The sequence below is a fragment of the Hylobates moloch genome, unplaced genomic scaffold (genome assembly GCF_009828535.3).
Source record: "Hylobates moloch isolate HMO894 unplaced genomic scaffold, HMol_V3 SCAFFOLD_13, whole genome shotgun sequence".
In the NCBI taxonomy this organism is placed as follows: domain Eukaryota; kingdom Metazoa; phylum Chordata; class Mammalia; order Primates; family Hylobatidae; genus Hylobates; species Hylobates moloch.
Window position 1 is genome coordinate 52307780 of NW_026652288.1, and position 21201 is coordinate 52328980.

General features: G+C 48.4%; 1 protein-coding gene across 1 annotated transcript; it reads left to right on the forward strand.

Moving 5' to 3' along the window:
• Positions 1–5972: 5972 nt before the first annotated feature.
• Positions 5973–13808, forward strand: KRT84 (keratin 84). The gene is made up of 9 exons (XM_032173677.2): positions 5973–6585; positions 7830–8038; positions 8563–8623; positions 9096–9191; positions 10103–10267; positions 10425–10550; positions 11067–11287; positions 11746–11777; positions 13249–13808. The coding sequence occupies exons 1-9, from the start codon at positions 6040–6042 to the stop codon at positions 13584–13586; spliced, it is 1794 nt and encodes a 597-aa protein (XP_032029568.1). The 5' UTR covers positions 5973–6039; the 3' UTR covers positions 13587–13808.
• The last annotated feature ends 7393 nt before the right edge of the window (positions 13809–21201 follow it).

Consider the following 21201-nt stretch of genomic DNA (forward strand, 5'->3'; position numbering starts at 1 on the left):
CAGCTGGGCATGCAGCACATCGCTGGGGCCTGTAAGTGTGATTCCGGGGATGCACATCCACATGCCGGGAAGGAGAGAAGGAAATGATGGATCTGAGAGCCTTGTTCCCACTTGAAGCCTCGTCTCTCTGGACCTGGACCTGGATCCAGCTCCACTCCCTGCTGAGGACTAACTCAGAGCACCCTAGAGCCACAGGGACCCTCCGCCCTGTAGTCAGTAAACAGATTCTAAGGAGACTGGCCACCCCATCTCACAGATGGCTGCCCGAGGCCCAGGACACAGCCCACCTTGGTGTTGGGACTGAGCTAAGAATGAAGGAGGAGAGGGAAGGAAGATTCCCCTCACTGCGGTGAGGCAGGCTCGGGGCCTGGTGACCACCCCCTTGGGATTTTGGTTCCAGAGTACCTGGCCCCTGATAAGTGTCTGCTGGGCAGAGAGGCTGCTTGGAGCCATCCCATAAGCACTGCCCATCCCAGGAGTGTGTTCCGGCGCTCGGCCCTGGATGTGAGCACAGAGACCAGGGCACCCCCTCCAGGACACCCACCGGGGACTCCGCAGCATCGTGCAGCTCTGTCCGCATTCCCCCTTCCTCCCCAGGAGAGGAGACATTCAAAACAGGCGGGACAAAAGTGCCTCCTGGTGGTGGCTGGGATGTCTGCATTCCATTCAACACAGCAAACACCTCCTGAGTGTCTTCTGGGGTCAGCCCTGCAATGGGTGCTGGAATACAGTAGGAACAGGCCCCGGCCCCCTGCCCTGGTAAGAAAGAGAACCGTCTGCATGAAGCCAGAGTTTCACTGCACTCGGCTTGGCCTGGAGTCTCCTAACCCCTCCTTGTTCCCCTGGCCCCTCCCTTGGGTGACTCTGCCCCTAATGGCCCTTCCTCACACCAGTCACATCTGTGGTCCCAGGTCCACCCAAGATTGCCACGCTCCAGCCAGGGTCACCAAGTACCCAGAAAGAATCCTGGCAGGGGCTTGAATTGGGAAAATGGCTCTAGAAATGGCACGCTGAGCAGAGGAGGGGCGCTTGGGGTCACTGAACCTGGAAGAGGCTGTCCTAGCCATCCTAGCACCTAAGTGCAATGCCAGGCACACATTAGCAACCAATAAAGGTGTGTTGAAGCAAACTGAACTAGATGTCTACCAGCAGCAACATTTTCACTCTGGACAGGTGACAGCCATGTGGGCCATGTGAGACATTGCATTAAACCTGAAAAAACCATCCTTCCTGGAAGAAGTGCGAGGGGTGGGTAAAAAACAAGAAGGGGGTGCTTTATCTCCCCTGGGGAGGTGTGTTCATTCATCTGAGAGGGGAGAGAGGAGGAGGTACTGGCAAAGGTGGCCTAGCCTCTCACACACACCCCCTGCCCCCCGACCCGCCCCCGCTGGGGGGACTCTGAAGCTTCCTTTCCCAGCAGGAGCAGGTCTCAGCATGAAAACTTCTCCCGCCAGCGCCTCTCTCCAGCACAAACTCGTCCCCAGGCTAAACAGAAGCCCTCTGAAGACTTCTCAGAATCTGGGCTTCCCCTGTCATCCCGTTTCCCACGCACACACCCAGCCACAGCGCAAACAGGGTTCCCAGAACCTGCATGGCCAACCAGGATGTCTCCCTCCCTCGGGCAGCCCTTCCCCTCCCTTTCCTCTGCTCAGCGTTTCTGCCTCCTCCCTGCTCCACAGATAGGATCCTGATGACCCAGCAGCCAGGCATCGTAATGCAGCCACAGAGCCTGGGCTCAGCCCGCAGGTCTCTGGAGTTACACTCAGGCTGACTGACAACAGCAGGAAGAAACTGTTGCAGCAGGAAGAAACTGTTGCAGCAGCAAAACCTCCCACCCAATGTTGCCGGGGCAACTCCGCCCCCTCTCCCCACCTGCCACCCCCTAAAAAATGACTGAGGGTTGTGTTTTGCATCGTCTGGCGAAACAATGCCTCCAAACTGCAAACTGCTGATGGCGACAGTTCATCGCAGAGCAGGGGCTATGCTTGACTGGTCCCAATTACAATTACCCCAACCCCACCCAGCCTGATCAGGGTTGAGGGAAGCTGGGACATGAGACAGGAATGGCTAATGGGGTATGAACGCAACTGCCTCTGGAGCGGGAAGGAGGCGGGTGTGGATGGGAACACGGATGACTGTGTAGAAATGAAGGGAGGATTGTGCAAAACAGAGAAGAAAAGGGAGGAAGGGAGGGAGGAAAGAGCGAGGGAAAGGAATGGAGTACAGTAGCAGCTGCCAGGCACTGCACAGTGCACATCCCAGGCATTTCCTAGTCAATCCTCATCATACTATGAAACAGGGAATATTCCATATTAACATGAGGAAACTGAGGCTTAGAGGTTAAACAATTTCCCCAAGGTCATTGGTATACCATAGGGGTGGAAGGGACTACTATCATTACTTAGAATGGCCAATGCATGCCGAAAATTGTTAATAAGCTGGTTGTGTTTGGTTTTAAAGTTCTCTGCAGATAAGTTCCCCTAGTGCCTGCACCTGCAGCAGAACCTGGCCACCATCCTGCCCTTGGTATAGCACTATCCAAGATCATACTGCTAGTCGGTGACAAATCTGAGTTTCACCCAGGTCCATCTGACTCTAAAATCGATATCATCTTCTGGGTCCCCACCAGGGTTCTTTAGGCAGGCCATCCCTCCCACTCCCTTCCCCTTTCACCTCCACCAGACAGCCTCTGGTTCCCCTGTCCCAATCTCCTGGAACCTCTCGCCTGGCCTCAGAGTAGTGGGATGCCCTTTCGTTCAAGCAGCCTGGCTCAAACCCCAAGAGGCTGGAGCTGGGGGACAAACTGGATTGGTACTCCTGTGAGCTCTTGAGTTTCTGCACCACTGTCCCCACCTGGGCCATTCCTGTCCATTTGGGAACTTGGAGTCTCTTTTTCCTGAAATATCTTCAAAATCAAATGCCCAAATTCCTGTTCTTCATACTTCCTGTTTCTTTCTCCTCCTGCTTTTAATCTTTGCAGCCTCTTCCGTTCACTCAACAAAACTATACAGAATGCCCACCATGTGCCCCACTCTGAGTCCCTAAGAGAGCAAAACACACAGCAGTGTCTGCCTCCTAAAGCTTTGCTCCAGCCAGTGCAAGTCAACAACAACAACAGGCAAATCCACTCAAGGAGAAGACCTCAGATGGCTGTAAATGCTAAGGCGACAAGGAAGCAGAGCAGGCGTACAGGGAGGACAGGGAGTTTCCTCCTTAGAAGTTTAGAGGATGACATATGAACAAAGCCCTGGAAGAGTCGAGGGACCCGACCATGCAGCTATTTGAGGAAAAAGGTTCCCAGCAGAGAAAATGGCAAGGGGGTAAGCGTCCGAGGCAGGAGTCATTCTGCCTGTTTGATGGACAGCCAGGATGCCCAAGTGGCTGCAACAGAGTGGGCAGCAGGACAGGTGGAGGGGATGAGGTCAGGGAAGAGGGAGGCACACTGCATAGTGTCTTACAGGGCATTGACTCTGAGTGGGTGGGAAACCATGGGAGGAGTTTCGGCATGGAAATGGCATGATCTGACGTGTTTTTAAAGGATCGCTCTGTGCTGCTAAGAAAAGTCTGAAGGGGCAAGGGAGGAAGCTGGGAGACCAGCTGGAGTGTAGTTCAGAAGATCCTGTGGGAAGAGATGGGCCTGGGCCAGCATGGCAGCGGCAGGATGGTGAGAAGGAGTAGGAGTCTGGATATATATTGAAGGGAGAATTTGCCAATGAATTGAATGTGGGAAAAGGGAAATAAAAAACAGAGGACAAAAGGATGACTCCAAGATTTCTGGCATGAACTATTGCAGAGACAGTGATGTTGGCAAGTGGAACATATTTAGTAGAAACAATTAGGAGAACAGTTTTGGTCATAAAGTCAGCCCTCTGTATCTGTGGCTCCCACATTTGTGGATTCAACCAACTGCAGATTGAAACTATTAAAAAGAAAATTGCATTTGTGCTGAACAAGTACAGACTTTTTTCTTGTCAACAGAATATAACAACTATTTACATAGCATTTACATTGTATTAGGTATTATAATCCAGTGATTATTTCAAGTATACAGGAGGATGTGCGTGGGTTACATGCAAATACTACACCATTTTATATCCGAGGCTCAACGAACATCCGTGGATTTTGGTATCCACAGGGGGTCCTGGAACCAACTACCTGGGGATACCAAGGGACGACTCTATTAAGTTTGAGATGCCTATCTAATATCCAGATAGAGATGTCAGTTAAAATATATGTGTGGCGTTTAGGGGTAGGGAGGTCTGAGACAGAGATGTGCCTTGGCAGTCATGAATGAATAGATGGTATTTAAAGTCGTGAGTCTGTATAATATCACCAAGGCAACGAGTCTAAAGAAGAGAATAGATACCCAAGGATTGAGCCAGGGACTCTGCAGTGCCTAGAGGTTGAGGATATGAGGAGGAACTGGCTTAGAAGACTGAAAAGAGTGTGGCAAGAAATCGAGAGAGTGTAGTGTCTGAAAATCGAAAGAAGAATATGTTTCAAGAGAAAAGGCATGGTCAGCTATGTGAATAAAGTGAGGGCTGAGGACAGACCATTGAATTTAACATGGAGGCCACTGGTGGTCTTGACGAGAAGTACACACTTCTTATTGTTTTTCTGCTTCATTTCCCCGTTAGACATACAGCTGATAGCTGGAAAAAGAAAATACTGCACAAATGAGCTGGATGCTTCTGGTCAAAAGCATACATCCCCTTCCAAGTAGAATTCCAAGCATCCCAAAGAATCTCAAGCGTCCAAACATGAGGTCCCCTGGGCAGAGGACGCACTAGAATAGAAAAGGTTAAACACCAGCCTGGCTCAGGGTCCTAAAAGAGCTGCAATATTGCTAACAATGATAATATTCAGTTGCTGAGAACTTTTCCTTTTCTATCCAGATGTATATTGCTTTGTGTCTCTCTATCCTAACCAAAGATTCATCAATAATTCAAGGAACATAAATGGACAGGCCCATAAATCACACCTATGGTATATTTGGGGGCTAACAATCATGTAGTTAACTTTCTATACAGAAACTTTCCAATGCTTTGGCCTCAAATCATGCCACAAAGTGTTGACTGCTGGAAGTCCTCAAGATAAACATTCTACCAGGCATGGTGGTGCATGCCTGTAGTCCCAGCTACCTGGGAGGCAGAGGCGGGAGGATCACTTGAGCCCAGGAGTTCAAGACCAGCCTGGGCAACTAGATCCTGTCTCTAAAAAAAAAATTTTTTTTAAGATAAATCTTCCCCTACTACCATGAAGATAGAGACTGTCTTTGTAATCTCTGTACCCTCAGCACCAAGCACAGTGCTGGATACATAGTAGGCACTCTAAAACTGTTGAATGAATGAATATCTCTGAGTGTCTCAAATCACAGATGTGTCTACACTAGCCCAAATGAGCTTTACTGTAGATTCAACTCTTGTATACTAAACAGCCATATCAGATAAAACATGGCAGAAGGTTTTTTGATGATTTAATTGATTTACAGAAATGCAACAAACTGTACATTCTCCATATCACTTCTTACTTGGAGATGTGCACACACTCCCACCTCTTTAAGGGGTTATATTTTCATGGATGCATCCCTTGTGAGCCTCTTGCTGGAGCTGTCGCCATCCTAACTTTCTGGTGGTTAGCCACACTTACAGTGAAAAAACCTATTGCATTTATGACCAAAGCAAATTAATGTCCCCTTAATGGCAATTGTGGTGGACTTATAGGGAAAAATAGGACTATAATGTTTATGTGTTTATGTGTTTTTAATGTTTATTGGTTTGCTGTTACAGCCCTCATCCTGATGAGACTAGGTGTGTCTGAGTTAACTCATTGTCAAGGAGGTTATAGGCATGCAGAGTTTCTGCTAACTACCCAAGCTCATAAATGCCTGCAAATGGATTTATTCGGTTTTTACGGGGCCAAGCCTCAGATCACCATACACATAAAAGAGGTGCAAGGGATCCACTGGCCTCAGAGGGACTCCCAGCTCCAGCTCGCCTATTCTACACTTGCTTTTTTGCTCCCAACCAGGAAGCCACCATGTCTTGCCGCTCCTACCGAGTCAGCTCTGGTCACCGGGTGGGCAACTTCAGCTCTTGTTCAGCAATGACACCACAGAACCTGAACCGCTTCCGGGCCAACTCTGCCTCCTGTTGGAGTCGGCCCGGCTTCCGGGGCCTTGGCAGCTTTGGTAGTCGGAGTGTCATCACCTTTGGATCATACTCACCCCGGATAGCAGCTGTAGGCTCTCGGCCCGTCCGCTGTAGAGTGGGCTTTGGTGCTGGCTGTGGGATGGGTTTTGGTGATGGAAGAGGTGTTGGTCTGGGGCCTAGGGCTGACAGCTGTGTTGGTCTGGGCTTTGGAGCTGGCAGTGGCATTGGCTATGGCTTTGGTGGCCCTGGCTTTGGTTACAGAGTTGGAGGGTTTGGAGTTCCAGCAGCCCCATCTATCACAGCTGTTACTGTGAACAAGAGCCTGCTGAGCCCCCTCAACCTGGAGATTGACCCCAATGCCCAGAGGGTGAAGAAGGATGAGAAGGAGCAAATCAAGACCCTCAACAACAAGTTTGCCTCCTTCATTGACAAGGTACCTATGATAGCTGAATCTCTGGGTCTAGGAATATTACAGCCAAAATGCACTAGAGTGCTCTTTCCCTTAAAAAGAGCTGGCCTGGTTCTGGGGACTTGACCTTAACTTCAGATCTTTCAAGTGCCTACCTCAGGCATTGTGGTATGCTTTCTGGGTTGCTCTGCTGCAGAGCAAGGCCAAGCCAGTGGATGAGCTGCATGGTGGGATCGACTCAGACAGTGGTGACATCTTCTGGAGGACAGAGAAGCATCCAGCCAAACTCGAGGGCACCTCGACAAACTAAGATGTTGCATCTGGTCACTTAGAAATGTCTCTGAAACAGGCTGGAAACACTGGGACTTTAGCCAGGTGTTGGCTGCTGTCTGTTTAAGAGGTTTTATTCTTTGAGATCCTTTTGTACCTTATGAAGTTTTCATAGTTTCTGAGGCTGAGTGGCCTCATCTGTTCAGGCTTAGAAAAGTAGAGAATGGAGTTGAGTAATTAAAAAAAGAAGAAGAATTCATACCCCCACATGGGGTATCAAAATTCGGCCAAGTTGCCTAGATTCAGGGAAATTGTAGGGAATGACCACTGGTAGTCACTGGCCTCCAGGCAGATGAGTGGTAACAGTGATGTGGATAACCCAAAAGAACTGACATCTCACACACCATGTCTATGTGGAGATGGAATGGTTATGTCTGAGAATGGAGGAGAACCTCTGTAAGTTTTGGGTTCTTCCTCTCTAAAATGAGGGGCTGGGGTAAAGGGTCTGTAAGTTCTCTTCCAGCTCTACACATCTCAGCCAATGGATTATCTGCGATGTTGGATAGGACTTACTATCTGAGAATTCCTACCTCCTAGTACCATATCCCACCCCAAATGTAGTTTACTCTGCTCCTCATTCTCTGCCAGGGATGCCTGGCATCAGTTTTCAGATATAGGCAAACTCCAGCTTAAATAGAATCAACCCTTCCAACTTCCTGATGTACCAGTGTACACCTTTCTTAGAGACTGGATAGCAGAATGGTACTGAAGTGCTACGGTTCAAAACCCCATATTGGTAACTAGGCCTAGCTGAGCACAAGGAGGGAGTCACAACCTGCCCTTCCAGCTTCTGCTGAGTTAGTGGAGGAATGAAAGTCGGCAGAGGAGAGAACCCTGTCGACATGTGGTCAAGTCATCGCTGGCCATCTCAAGAGCTTGGTCAAGGCACGAACCCTATCAAGCACTTCAAATGCCATTTCTGTGCCCTGTGGATTTAGGTGCGGTTCCTAGAGCAGCAGAATAAGCTCCTAGAGACCAAGTGGAGCTTCCTCCAAGAGCAGAAATGTGTCAGAAGCAACCTGGAGCCACTCTTCGAGAGCTACATCACCAACCTGCGGAGGCAGTTGGAGGCGCTGGTCAGCGACCAGGCCCGGCTCCAGGCTGAGAGGAACCACCTGCAGGATGTCCTAGAGGGCTTCAAGAAGAAGTGAGTGACATCTGAGCTGCACAGACCAATGACAGGCCTGGGCTGGCCCCAGAATCAGCCGCCAAGCTCAGATGAGAGCAGCTGGAAGGATCAGGGTTGAATGCTGGTTACCACATCAAGCCCGGGGAGGCGGGGGTGGGTAGTGATATGTGAACAGAGAGGAGGAGGCCCTTCTGAGGAAAAAGGTGCCCATGTTCAGTATCTTTTTCAGTTGGGCCCTACTTGCTCTATAGTCAAGTGCAATGATCCTACATTATTTCTGTCAGAGGAACATAGCAATAGACCAGGTTTTCAGATCCCAAACCCACATTAAGAAAGTGGAAGGGATTTGGAGAAACTGAGAGGCACTGGCTTATGAAAGGTCATAAAGATGAGACAGAGGGTATGATGCTATAGCATTCAGATAGCAATAGGGAACCATGATCCTGCCTGGACTGAGAGATCTTGCGAGGTTCACTGGGGAGTTGGGAGTAACTGCCTCTCAGTTCAGAGTAAGAACTCACCCTCTTAACCTTTATCATCAGGTATGAAGAGGAAGTGGTATGTCGGGCCAATGCTGAGAATGAGTTTGTGGCTCTGAAGAAGGTAAGGGGGAACCACAGGCCAGGCCAACTTCTCCTCTGGACTGGCAAATGTTCTCAAGACTCCCCAGGAAACTGCTCAGGCAGCCCTGTGGAGTCTGGGACTACTCACACCAAGACAGTGGAGACAGTGGAACCTCAGAGATAACAAGAGATTTCCTACAAAGTTCAGGTTCTGCCTTAGATTCTTTAGGATTGGGTCACCTGAGAGCAGAGGTATGAAAAGGTGACATAAGTATCTTGGATTATCTAGATTTTCTTTGCCTCTAACTGAACATCAGAAAATGTCCAGCAGCCCCTGGGGGAATGTTGGCATTGTAATAGGGAAATGAGCAAAAGTCGCTGAACTTCACTTCTACGCAGCGACCTTACCATCTGTGGGAAGTGGCTGCCTCTTTGCACCCATCTCCAGACATGGGTGGGAAGGTGAAACAGTGCCCAGGCGATGAATATTTATCCTTCTCTGTTTTATACAGGATGTGGATGCAGCTTTCATGAATAAGTCTGATCTCGAGGCCAACGTGGATACCCTAACTCAGGAAATTGACTTTCTAAAAACGCTTTACATGGAGGTGAGGGCTCATCTTCTCTAGGGCACCCCAAGAGAGCAATGCTTGGCCTGGACTCCCTGAATGCTTAGTCTGGGCTAGCATATTTTCAAACATTTGCTGTCATATATCTTTCCTCTCACTCAAATCTGTATGCTATATATGCCAATATATCTTCAAACGGGGAAGGGAAGGTGAGCAGGCTTTTCAGCAGCCTGATGCAAGTCAAACTCCTTGGATCTATGATCCAACTCCTTATTTACCAATTTAAAGACTGGGATCTAGAAATGTCACTTCCTGTGTACTGACCAGAAGACTGAAAAATTGATTTGCCAGGAGAGGTAAGAAAAAATGTGTTTGACCTAATTAGCCAAACCAGCTGTCTTTTGCTTCATAAGCAATCTGTCCAGTCTGGTATAGGCCCAGCCAGAGCTGAATTGCTAGCTGTAAGTGAAGAGGCTGAGGAAAGCCTCCTCTGGAACTCTCTTTGCAGGCCAGTCCCAAGCCCCTCGGTTCTTCTATTAAGGAATTGGGATATATGAAAACCTAGACCACCATATGCTAAAATATTGTCAGGTCTCAATGGTCTGTGACCAGCCCAGCCACTTTGTAGATAATCTAAGAAAAGTTTAAGCTCTAGAGTGGCTCCCACTTTCTTCCACCATGTTCTTAGGTCCCCATGGTTTTAATACTCACTGAGCAAAGTAGTGTGTTAAAGGGATGTCTCTGAGTAGATCACAAGAGTTCTAAAGTCAGCCTGAGATGGTTCTCAGACATGTCTTTTTCTTTATCATCAATTTAGATGGTCTTGCTTTTTAATGAACCAATGAGTGATGCTCTCTGCCCCTGACACCACTTCCTGGGCACCCTGTGGCAGAGTCCCAGCTACTAAATGAGACTCTAAGCACATCTGTCTCCCCAATCCTCCAACACAGGAAATCCAGTTGCTGCAGTCGCACATCTCAGAGACGTCAGTCATTGTGAAGATGGACAACAGCCGTGACCTGAACCTTGATGGGATCATTGCTGAGGTCAAGGCCCAGTATGAGGAGGTGGCCAGGCGCAGCCGGGCTGATGCTGAGGCCTGGTACCAGACCAAGGTGGGCAGTGGAGGCTGGGGAAGGGATGTAGGCAGCTCTGGGGATAAGACTCATATATAACAAATCGGGCCCAGGGAGGTTTGAGGCCCCCAACTCAGTGAGGGCTGTGATCTTGACCTGACCTTCGAACCCTCAAAATACCCTCCTCTCTCCCCAGTATGAAGAGATGCAGATGACAGCTGGCCAACACTGTGACAACCTGCGCAACATACGGAACGAGATCAATGAACTGACCCGCCTGATCCAGAGGCTTAAGGCAGAGATTGAGCACGCCAAGGCTCAGGTGGGCAAAGGAAAGGAGGGAAAGCCTCGGATGAGGGAGAACCAGGGCCTGAGGCTTTGAGAACCCCCAAGTCTAATGAGGTGAGGGAGACCATCAAGACCCAGAAACCGAGGAATGGAGGGATCAGTCCAAGAAGGCTTTCTGGAGGATAAAAATATAGAAGGGAAGGAGAGCTTCCCACTATAGCTTCTAGTAAACTAGCTTCTAGTAAACGGCTAGAGCAGACCCCCCAGGGAAGGTGGTACAGAAAGAATAAGTTTACCCTCTAGATGCCATGGCTCTGGGGCAGCTGAAATCAGGAGTGACAAAGTCAGTGGGGATGGAAACAAGAGCAATGCCCTACCCCATAGTGACATCAAACTACAGGACCTCCAGTGCCTGGGAAAGCAGCCACCATGGGGTCTATCCCTGCCTTGGCCCCAGGCTATGTTCCCAGTAAGAGGGGCAGTGTTTCTAACCCAACCTGGGGATGCCCTGGCACTGCCGAAGCCTACCTGCAAACTGCCTTCCCTGCAGCGTGCCAAGTTGGAGGCTGCAGTGGCCGAGGCCGAGCAGCATGGCGAGGCGACCCTCAATGACGCCAAATGCAAGCTGGCAGATCTGGAGTGTGCCCTGCAGCAGGCCAAGCAGGACATGGCGCGGCAGCTGCGCGAGTACCAGGAGCTGATGAATGCCAAGCTGGGCCTGGACATCGAGATCGCCACCTACAGGCGCCTGCTGGAGGGCGAGGAGAGCCGGTGAGTGCTCTCAGTCCAGCAGGAGAGTGAAGTCAGACTTAGGCATCTAGAAAGACTAAGGAAGAGAGGGGGACAGTGAAGAACTGCAGAAATACGTAGTCTTTAAAGATGACAGTATCTTTTCTGCAAACATTAGTTGCATTGCCCTTGTCAGGGAATTAGAAGAAGGCTCTAGACCTGTGATTCTCAAATGCAAGTCTAGACAAGCTGCACCAGAATCATTAGTAATTTTGCTAAAATTACTACTAATGATACATTTCCTTAAATATTTTAATCTAATGGTTTTGGGATAGAGTCTAAGAACGTGTAGTTTTTCAACAGTCCCCAGATGTGTGTATAACCAGCGGTGAGAACTACTGCTCCACAGATCTACTCAGACAAGAAAGCCCTTTTTATGGCAAATAGGTTTTCAGGAAACAATAGTGCATGTGAAATGATTTGTTTCTTTCCCTTTCCAGGCTCTGTGAAGGTGTTGGACCAGTAAACATATGTAAGAAACTTGTTTTTTCCTCTTCACACATTTCTCTCCTCTTCAAACTTCCTTTAAACTCAGGCCCACACTGGGGTCAGGAAGCGTCCCAGATGGCCGGTCTGGCCACAACAGTCAGGGGAGCTGGGACCATCCAGCCCTGGACGGGGAGCACCTTCTTAGCTGAGGTCTGAGATCTCCCCAGAGCCTGCCTTCCCCAGAGCAAGACATTCATAAAGGTTTGCAAGTTCTCCAAAGTGGAGGACAGCCAGCTTTTTCGCTTTGAGCAGCCTTGTCCTTCAAGGGAACCATCTAGGGGACTTAGAAGGAATGGGAAGGCCTCTGCCAGGGGAGACTCTCATCCCCTGATGGCAGGGAATGCAAGGCCAAATGGAAGTCTCCCAACAGCTGCAGGTGAAGCATGGGTTGTACCCAAAGCATGCAGGGCAGTGTGCCGGGCATGGCAGCCTGGGGACACTGGCAAGGCAAGACCCAGCCCACGCTCTCTAGAAATAGAATCTTCTTGAGAAAATGAGTCCTAGCCACCATCAACCTAACTCTGGAAGGATCCCTGGGGGGAAGAGCAGATATTGCCATCCCTGTTTTGCCCACTCAGAGAAAGTACATGATTTGCCAGAACTCACAAAGCAAACCAGATTTCTGACTCCAAAAACACAAATGAACACCGACGTGTAGTGGAACCGAGTGCTAAACTGGGTAGGTCAGACAGTCAGAGCTACATGTACTTGGAAGAGAGTGTCCCTTCCCACTCCCATGAAGGTGGTGAGTGGGCAGGGGAAGCCACAGGCAATGGATTTCTGCAGGAGGTCAAGCTCGAGTGAACATCATGGGTGGCAGGAAGGATTCTGGATAAGATGAAAGGGCAGGAAAGAGTGTACCCCTCCATGGATGGGGCTGGTCTAGCAAGCTTTTCTGTGGATTCGAGTCTTGAGGCATGGAGTTGTGTCCAAGGGAGAGCAGAGGGCTACAGAGCACAGCCACCAGTGGGTCAGGAGAGAGGCAACAAGGAACTAGTGTTGGAGGGGTTTCCTGTGTGCTGGGCTAGGGGAAATGTGGAGACCACCAACGGGCATAATACAGCTGGAAAAGAAAAGGCCCACGGCTTTATGGAAGCTACTGTTCTAGCTGTCTGGATAATCCAGCTCACTACTCACATCTCACAACCCAACTTGACTTTAGCCGTATATAAACAACAGTCAACCTATGGATGTATGCAAACATCTGGGGAACTGGATGAAGTCGTCATTTTCATCTGGATGTTTGATTTTAATGTAGTCACAGTCTTTGAGCCATCCAGACAAGAGAGGAAAAAAGTGTATACTGACTGTGTAGACAATAGGGACCACTTCCCCAGATGCCACAACCCTGACCCCACTCCCCCCCCACCAGACCCGGTGGTGCAGCCCAGGGGTAGCATGGAGGTGGAGGGCCCTGGTGTTGGCAGCCTCCCTGATGCTGTCTTTCTCTGCAGCCGTCAGCAGCTCACGGGGCGGCCTGGTGTGGGGGCCTGAGCCTTTGGTTGCCGGCTCCACCCTCTCCGGCGGCGGGGTCACCTTCTCAGGCAGCAGCAGCGTCTGTGCCACCAGTGGGGTCCTAGCTTCCTGCGGCCCCAGCCTGGGTGGAGCCCGGGTCGCCCCGGCCACTGGGGACCTGCTGAGCACTGGCACGAGGAGTGGCTCCGTGCTCATCAGTGAGGCCTGTGTCCCCAGCGTCCCCTGCCCCCTGCCCACCCAGGGGGGCTCCAGCGGGGGCCGCAGCTCCAGCGTCCGCTTCGTGTCCACCACCACCTCCTGCCGGACCAAGTACTGAAAGCCCAGCCCCAGACAGCTGCTGCCCAGAGAAGAACCAGCTCCACGGCTCCTGCTTCTGCCCCCAGGGTTCGTGGGCTTTGGGCTCGAGGGTCTCCAGCTCCCCTTCCTGCCAGGAAGCCACCCCTTAGCACTCCCCCGGCTGTTCTGCCTGGCCCCATGTCCTCTTGGAGGATTTTTCTGCTGTGTAGATGCTCCATTAGCAGTTCCAGCCAAGCTGGCTTCTCTCTGCCTCCCAATTTCTGTCCTTTGGATCACTCCTCTTCCTGTCAGCAACAGCCTGGAGAAATGCACATTCAGTGCAATAACAACAATCCCCCCAGTGCCCTCACCACCCGTGGCTTCGGGTTAATTTGGAGAATAGAGTTGACCGTCCACACTGCAGGCATCCTTAACTCCACATCCTTCACTTCCTTCTTCTTCCTTTTCCTGGTAGGAGAAGTTTCTTTCCTTCTCTCCCTGATCAAGGGGATCCCAGTCCTTGGTGGCCCCAGGCTCCCTAAGCCCCAAGATGGCTTTTCTCCCAGTGGATTCTGTCCAGCTGTTTCTCTTCCTGGGTTGTTGGTGTAACTCCGGCATGCGAGTCCACGAGGTGGGGTGCAGATGGACAGGCGGGCTCTGCAATGCTCCCCGTACTCCTGCCCCTGCTCGTGGTGTGAGGCCCAGCCCTGTCCACTGCAGGGTTGTGTTTGCAAGCTCCAAGGAGGCCTGGGGGTTGGGTGGGGTGGGCTGCCTGTGTGCATTGCTCTTTGTGTTCCTGGGTTTTCAATAAACTTGCCAAGCTCACCTCATAGGGACTCTGGCCTCTCCTTCTGGATCACACTGGGGTTGGGGGAGTTGCCTCCTAGACTCCACCAGATCACAGCCTGCCGAGCTGAGGTAGGGAAGAGACTGGTGTCCTGGGCACAGGGAAGGCACTGAGGAAAGAGGGCCCAGGCCCTTCCCTGGAGGGACTGACAGTTCTGCAGGGCAAAGGAGAGGTAGCAAAGTCGCCAAAAACAAGTGCCAGCCGGCCCACTGTCCACTTCCCCCCACCACCAGGAATAGCCTTATGCTCAGAGGCACTCTCCCCTGACCAAAGTGAACCCTGCCATCTGTTGCTCCCCAGGTCTCACCCACCCTCAGTTCCCCCAGTTCATCAGTTCATTATAGGTCCTTCCTGGTCTTTCTGTTCCCACTCGTGTCTCCATCCAACTCATTCATCACGATGCTGCTAGAAAGGCCTTTCTCACATAAGAAACTGACCATTTCCCCCCAGCTCATATCCTTCAGTAGCTCCCCATTGCCTCCCAGAAATAGCCCAAGCTCCTTAACATGGCATAGAAGCCCTGTGTGATCTGCCTGTAGACTTCCACCCCCAGCCATCCCCTCCACACAGTCCACTGCCCACCTCTCATCTTTTGTCTATTCATCCAACAAACATTTGAGAAGTGCCTACCACATATCAGGCATGATGCTGGGAAAATGGTAATGGACAAGATTCAATTCCGGCCCTCAAAGAGCTTACAGTCCTGTCTGATAGATGGACAAGTGCACACATGTCTGATAGATGGACAAGTGCATAAGCACTTGACTCAATATGCTAAGTACTATATTAAGAGTAGAACTCAGGCCGGGCGCGGTGGCTCACGCTTGTAATCCCAGCACTTTGGGAGGCCGAGGCAGGCGGATCACGAGGTCAGGAGATCGAGACCACGGTGAAACCCTGTCTCTACTAAAAATACAAAAAATTAGCCGGGCGTGGTGGCGGGCGCCTGTAGTCCCAGCTACTGGGAGAGGCTGAGGCAGGAGAATGGCGTGAACCCGGGAGGCGGAGCTTGCAGTGAGCCGAGATTGCGCCACTGCACTCCAGCCTGGGTGACAGAGCGAGACTCCATCTCAAAAAAAAAAAAAAAAAAAAAGAGTAGAACTCATGCTGTACTACCCAGACAAGAGGCCCAGCCCAGACTTGGGGCATCATTAAACACTTCCTGAAGGATATAATGTCCCAGCAGAGGTGTGAAGGATGATGAATTAGCCATACTAAGAAGGAAGAAGTGTCCCAAGCAGAGGCAACAACAGCATTTGCAAAAACCAAGACGTTGGAGAGAGCAGAAGTTTGAGGATTTGCCTGTAGTTGAAATTGACCAAGACTATAGCATAGAGTGCAAGACATAGCGTCAGGTGGGGACAGGAGTCAGCCAAGGCACAGTCATGAACAGCACAGCTCCACTGGGGCACATGTCTCATAGTAGGAATGGTTTGCTGGTCAGCCTCACTCCAAGATAGTTCTTCTGAGGGAGCAGGAAGCACATCTCTCATTTTTATATGTTCTTCATTGCCAAGACCCCAGCCAGCACCATGAGGATGTAGAGGTTGCCCTGCTCACAGCCTCAGACCCTGCATGATGATGGGGTCACCAGCCACTGGCCCTCCTGCTTCCAGGAGCTCATGACTTCCCACCTCATCTTCTATGTGCAAAGTCACACACACCCCTTGGGGGCAATTTTAATATTTGACATTTTAAAAGTCATTGATGGGCCCGTAACAAAAAGAAGTAGACAAAGGAGCTTCAATAACTTGAAGATAGATCAATAGAAATTATCCAATCTGAAGAATAAAGAGAACATAAGATTTTTAAAAAGTTTTTTTTAAGCTAGAGAAAATAACACATTACATATAGGGGAATAACAGTTCAAATTATCATAGATTTCTCATCAGAAACCATGAAAGACAGACGACGGTGGCACATCACATTCAAAGAGCCGAGGGTGGTGGAGTGGGGAGGGACTGTAAACACAGAATTCTACAGCCAGCAAAAGTCTCCTTCAGAAGCAAAGGCAAAAACAAAACAAAACCAACAAAGAAACAAAAAGACATTCTCAGATGAAGGAAAACTAAGAATTTGCCATTTGCAGACTTGCTCTAAAAGGAAACGATATCAGAGAGAAATGTAATTTTAAGAATAAAGGAAGAACAACAGAAATGGTAAATATCTGGGTAAATATAAAATTTATTTTTGTTTATTTTGTGTTCTTTAAAATATATATGACTATTGAAAATAAAAATGATAACTATTGATGGGGTTTTAATTTATGTAGATGCAATCACATAAAACATAAAACATAAACGGGGGAAGGTAAATGTAAGTGATAAAATATTACCTCTAAGTAGACTGTGAAACAGTAGATTACATACACTGTATCTCTAGAGTAGCCACTAAAAAATAATACATAGAGATATACTCAAAAATCAATAGAGGTCAGGTGTGGTGGCTCACGCCTGCAATCTTAACACTGTAGGGGGCTGAGGCAGGAGAATCACTTGAGCACAGAAGTTCGAGACCAGCCTTGGTAATATCAGAAGACCCTTTCTCTGCAAAAATAATAATAATAAATAAGTTTGTTAAGTCATAGATCAAAGGAAAATATATTAATATCTAAATAATCCAAAGAAGATAAAAAAGAAGAAATACAGAAACATCAGAAGGGCCAAAAAGAAAAAAAATAATAAAATCACAGACCTTAAATAAAACAATATTAATAATTACATATAGCATAAATGGTGAAAACACACTGTCAGGGAGAAAAAGCTTTCCTTTACCCACTTAGTTTTAGTGCTTGGAGTCTGTGAATTAAGATGACCAAAGACAGATTAACAGAAGGAAAGTTTAATGGCTACTGTCACTGTCTTTGGTAATTTGTGTCACTTTCAATCAACCTCATTTACTTGACATTTATAGAGCACACCACCCCAAACAGAAAAATATACATTCTTTTCAAGTGACAACAGGGAACATTCACCAAGACAGACCTTGTAAATTATGTAGCCAGTCCTGCCTGAATAGCTCTATATCTAGTAAGTGTGCACTGAATGTACAGTTTTAAACCTTCCCACAGAGAAGAATTCAGGCCTAAGCATTTTCACTCGTGAATTCTACTAAACATTTAAGGAAGAATTCAAACCAGACTCTTCCAGAAAACATAAGAGAAGGGAAAATGTCTCAATTCTTTTTGAGACCAGCATTACCCTGATACCAAAACCTAGTGACATTATAAGAAAAGAAAGCTATAAACTAGTATCCTTAATGAACAGAAATGAAAAAATCTTCAGCAAGGCATTAGTAAAGTAAGCACAGTAACAAATGAAAGGACAGTATATCATAACCCATGGGAGTTTAGCCTGGGAATGCAAGGTTGGTTCAACTTTCAAAAGTCTGTTAATGTAATTCATGATATCAACAGACTAAATAGGAGAAAGAGTATAATTATGCTGACAGATGCAGAAAAAGCATTTGACAAAATTTAACATCCATTGTTGGCTTAAAAGAGAGAGAACTCTCAGCAAATTGGAAATTGAAGGGAACTTTCTTAGCCTGGCAAATGGAATAAAAAAAAACAAAACCCTACAGCTGACAGCATACTTAATGGTAAAAGACTGAATGCTTTCTCTCTAAGATTAGATACAAAATAAATAAGTCTGCTTACACCACTCTTAGTATTGTACAAGCTGTCCCGGCCACCGAACTAAGGCAAAAATATACAGGTTGGAAAGGAAGAAATACAGCTCAGAAGTCATCATTTTCTATATAGAAAATTCTAGAAAATATTTATTTAAATATCTACTAGAGCTAATAAGTGACTTTAGGAAGGTTGCAGGATGCAAGGTCAATATACAGAAATCAATTGTATTTCTATACACCAGCAATGGAAATAAAAAAATTGCTGAAATATCATTCCCAATAGTACCATTTAATTCCAAAGGATGAATACTTAGGCATAAACCTTTAAAAAGTATATGAGGTTCTGTATGCTGAAAACTACAAAACATTAATGAAATAAATCAAAGAAAACTTAAATAAATGGAAAGATATACTGTGTTAAGGAGCTGGAAGACTCAGTATTATTAATATGTCAGTTCTCTCCCAAAGATGATATAGGGGTCAAACCCATGGACAACGGCACAGGCAGACCTGAGTTCAATCCCAGGTCTTCCACTTACTGGCTGCGTGACCAAAGGTAATGAGAGGTAACAATAATACCTAACATATGTTGAACTGAGTAGTGTTCCAAATAATTCTCATAGGTTAACTCATTTTATTCTTTCAATATTCTTAGGTAGTAGGTGCTTTTATTATTCCCCATTTGACAGATGACAAAACTGAGGCCCAGAGAGGTTTGTGGTGAAGCACAGGAGCTCTGACTCCTGAGCCCATGCTCACCACCACTGTGCTGTTCTGCCTGTCACGTAATCTCAATACGCCTCTTGCCTCATTTGTAAAATGGAAAAATATGTCGTACCTCAAAGAGATGTGGGGATGACACGCAATCATAATCCAAGGTGCTTGGCACTCAACCTGGCACACAGTGGGTACACAATTGCTTCAGTAGTGGTGGTGGTGGTGTTTCTCTTTTATCAATGAACAATAGCTTTGTCAGCAGCTCAGCCACTCCAGTACCAACCACAGGTGGATGCAGAAGCGTCAGGGACTGTCTCCAGCTTCCAAAGCTCTGGAAACCAGAGCCAGCTGCAGGCAGATCCCTGGCCTTCTCTGCTTCTGCCATGACTGAACTGCTGCCAGGCCCGTTGTGGGAATTTGCTGCCCTCTTCTGGCCACCAACTTCGGACAAGAAGGCGTAGGAGATTTTCAAAGCAGGCTACCAGCAGGATTGGCTTGTGCAATATAGCAAGGGGAGGAGGGAGCCTAGAGTCTGGTAAAACCATTTGTTTTTCTCCAAATTTGTAATTAGGACACAAACATAAAAACAATAAGTAACAGCTTTTAAAAATAAATCTATCTCCTTTCTCACCAGCCCAACCCAGCCGTTTTCACCGTTCTGTGTTCTTTGTCTCCATGGGTATTCAGAAAACCACAGCCTTGAAGCAGGAAAGAGCCAGGGAGGGGTCTTAGTCCCATGGCTTTCAAACTGCATGTACTCCTCAGGGCTCAAGGGCCAAGGCTTCCCACAAGCTGTCATTTTCTGCCAAACCTCAAATATCTAAAGTATCCAAGATAGCCGTTCATTTACACATTCACCAGTCAATAATATTTACTGAGCACTTACTATATTCCCAGCACTGTTCTAGGTGAACAAAATGAACAAAACAGACAAAATCTCTGCTTCCATGGAATTTAGTTTGGGGTGATGGGAAAAACGGACAATAATCCACAAATAGAATAAATAAGTAAATTCTGGAGTGTGTTAAGTGTGATGGAAAAATAAATAAGTAAGAGCAAGATAAGCTGGATGGAGAGTGCCCTGGGGTGGAGGGCGGGTTGCCATTTTTTTTAAAGGGTCAGAGAGATGGTATTGGGGCAAAGCCCTGCAGGAGGCAATGGGCAAGCCCCGTGGATGAGAGGGGAGCATTTGGATGGAAGAGACAGCAGGGCATAGGCCTTGAGTCAGGACTGCGCCCCGTCCTGGTGCTCCAGGAGCAGTGGGAGGTCACTGTGGTTGCTGAACACAGGGAGACCGGTGACAAAGGCCACAACACAGGCAGTGCAGGGCCTTGTTGGCCATTGTTAGGACCCCAAGCGAAATTGGGAGTTGCCTGTTTGAGCAGGGGAGTGACATGATCCAACTTACGTTTTACGGGGCTTACTCTCCTGTGTTGAGAATGGAGTTGGAGGGCCAGGGGCAAACAGGGAGACCAGCATGTCAATCTTATCTATTCTATAACTACATAAGTAAATACATGGCTTTATATAGCTGTTTTCCTCCTAGGATTTGGGGAGATGACTCAACTGCCAAAAACAAAGGAAAGAAATAAAAAATTTCAAAACCATTCATGCAGTACATTCCTGAAATCAGAGGCTGTGTAATGACTGAGCCACTGCTCTGATCCCGAGTAACCATGGAAAACAGCAAAGCACCAGGGAATGCTGCCAATAGGAAGGCACGTGGACAGAGTTCAGGAGGAGAATGGAGTTTCTTGGAGTTCCTGTGGAGCAGGCCAGGGAGCAGCTGTGTCAGCTGGGCACGGACCCCTGCCATGACACACTGGAGAGCGTAGAGTTGCTCCGACCCTCCTTTCTCTCACTTAGGGTCCCTAACTCATGCCCAAGTCTTGTGAAAGCCAAAGAGAGGGAAAGAGGGCTAAGAAGATCCTCCAAGAGCTGCGTCTCAGCAGCTGCAGTGGCGTAGCCTTAGATGCATAGTAAAAGTGTGGCCAGCAGAGGCAAAGGGCGGTACCCAACTTGAATCAGCTGTGCAGGCCTTGTCAATGGGGAGCCCATCAGGATTGACTGAGGAGGACCAGCCCACTAGGAGGGATAGGAAGACAACTCACAAGAGCCCAGGCAGACACAAACACAAAACTGGGAGGACAGACAGGCAGCCCTAAGGACAGACAGTGCTGGATGGGGAAGGTGTCAGCACCCTCTTGTCTTTAGACAAATCCAGGAAGTCTTCCTAGAAGGAGGGGATTTTAGCACAGTAGAAAAAGCAGAAGGGAAGGGAAGTAGTGGGCCTCTGGGGTTGGGGAGAGCCAGCTGCCCCCAGGGAGCATCCCAGCTCAGGTAAAAAGCACCGCCTGAGGGTGGGGCTGAGGTGGGAGCAGTGAGGCCTCTGAGAAAACCCCAGAATATGTACTCTGGAGTGGAGCAGATTCACAGAGGTTGCCTGGAGCTCCAGGGT